The 1,241-nt window shown below is 41.5% G+C and overlaps 1 protein-coding gene across 1 annotated transcript; it reads right to left on the bottom strand.

Annotated features, from left to right (window-relative positions):
* Positions 1–696: 696 nt before the first annotated feature.
* LOC147471105 (uncharacterized) lies at positions 697–1,023 on the bottom strand. Its single transcript, XM_086540322.1, has one exon. The coding sequence runs from the start codon at positions 1,021–1,023 to the stop codon at positions 697–699; it is 327 nt and encodes a 108-aa protein (XP_086396448.1).
* Between the last annotated feature and the right edge of the window lie 218 nt (positions 1,024–1,241).

Below are 1,241 nucleotides of genomic sequence, written 5' to 3'. Positions count from 1 at the left end.
ATATAAATATATAAATGTATATGTATATATATAAATATATATGTATATATATAAATATATATGTATATATATATTTATATATATTGTTTATACACACACACATACACATACACACATATACATATATATATATATATATATATATATATATATATATATATATATATATATATATATATATATATATATACATATGTACACATATGTTGTATGTATGTATATGAACGTATATACAAACAATGTTTTGTATTCCATCAGAATTCGCACTCCTGGCGAGTACAGAGCCACAATACTCGGCTTATCCAGGAGATGACTGATGCGACGGATTTGCCAGCAGCGGTTCTCGCCACCTGCTTGGACGTGGCTCGTGTTCGTGAGGCCGCTGTCAAACTCCAGCCCATGGATTGTGATGGAGTTCCGGAGAGCCAGTCCCTTGCCGCCAGGAAGGATACGTTGGCTGGGGGCAAGGAGGACGAGTCGGCGGGAGATCAGAATTACCTGTGTCTTCTCTGGGGCGGGTGTCACTTGTGGGTGTCACTTGCCAGCTTTGGCTCCATGTTGTGATACTCTGGAATGGTTGATTAATGTGATTGTTGCTTGATGGGCGTCCCCACGTGAGTGACATGTGCAATCATCTGTCCATTTACCACCACAGTGAGTGACCTGCCACAGAGGAAGTCTGTGACTAGTTCGAGGTCACGACAGACTCAAACTCCTTAGATTCGATGCAATGCCTCGACGCCACACGCGGTCAAATGCCCCGGCAATGTCCAATGCCATGACATGAGTCCAGCCCATCATCCACGGGCTGACTCCATAAGTGTGGGTGACTGGACAAGGAGCGTGTCTGAGTACGATCTTTCTCCTCGGAATCCTAATTTTGTTGTTTATTAAATGGTTACGATCGAGACAGGCTATGAGTTGTTCTGAAATTATGGTTTCAAAGATCTTGCTATCAATAGAAAGCAAGGGAAATGGCAGGCAGTTCTTAAGGTCCGTCTTTTCAGACGAGTGGTTTTCCATATGCTAGGTCACCTTTTTGCATACAAGCAGTTTTCGAATAAAACACGTAATGGCTCAGCCAGTTGAGTTAACGGGAACTTTTTTGGTCTGAACATCATTACGTTATTGATATCCAGTTGCATGTGCTCTGCTGTTGACGGTGGATAATGTGATAATGGTATACAGTGAAATGGATGGTGTCATTAAGTCTGGTTAAGGTACACTCATCTCTCTCTATC

The sequence above is a fragment of the Penaeus japonicus genome, unplaced genomic scaffold (genome assembly GCF_977035675.1).
Source record: "Penaeus japonicus unplaced genomic scaffold, GWHDUDI00000001_assembly GWHDUDI00000010, whole genome shotgun sequence".
Taxonomy (NCBI): domain Eukaryota; kingdom Metazoa; phylum Arthropoda; class Malacostraca; order Decapoda; family Penaeidae; genus Penaeus; species Penaeus japonicus.
Note: the sequence above shows the minus strand (reverse complement) of the source record. Positions and strands in the feature narration are given on the sequence as shown.

Bases quoted from the DNA above. Each gene is read 5' to 3' on its own strand.
- LOC147471105 (XM_086540322.1), bottom strand. From the start codon at position 1,023: ATGGAAAACCACTCGTCTGAAAAGACGGACCTTAAGAACTGCCTGCCA.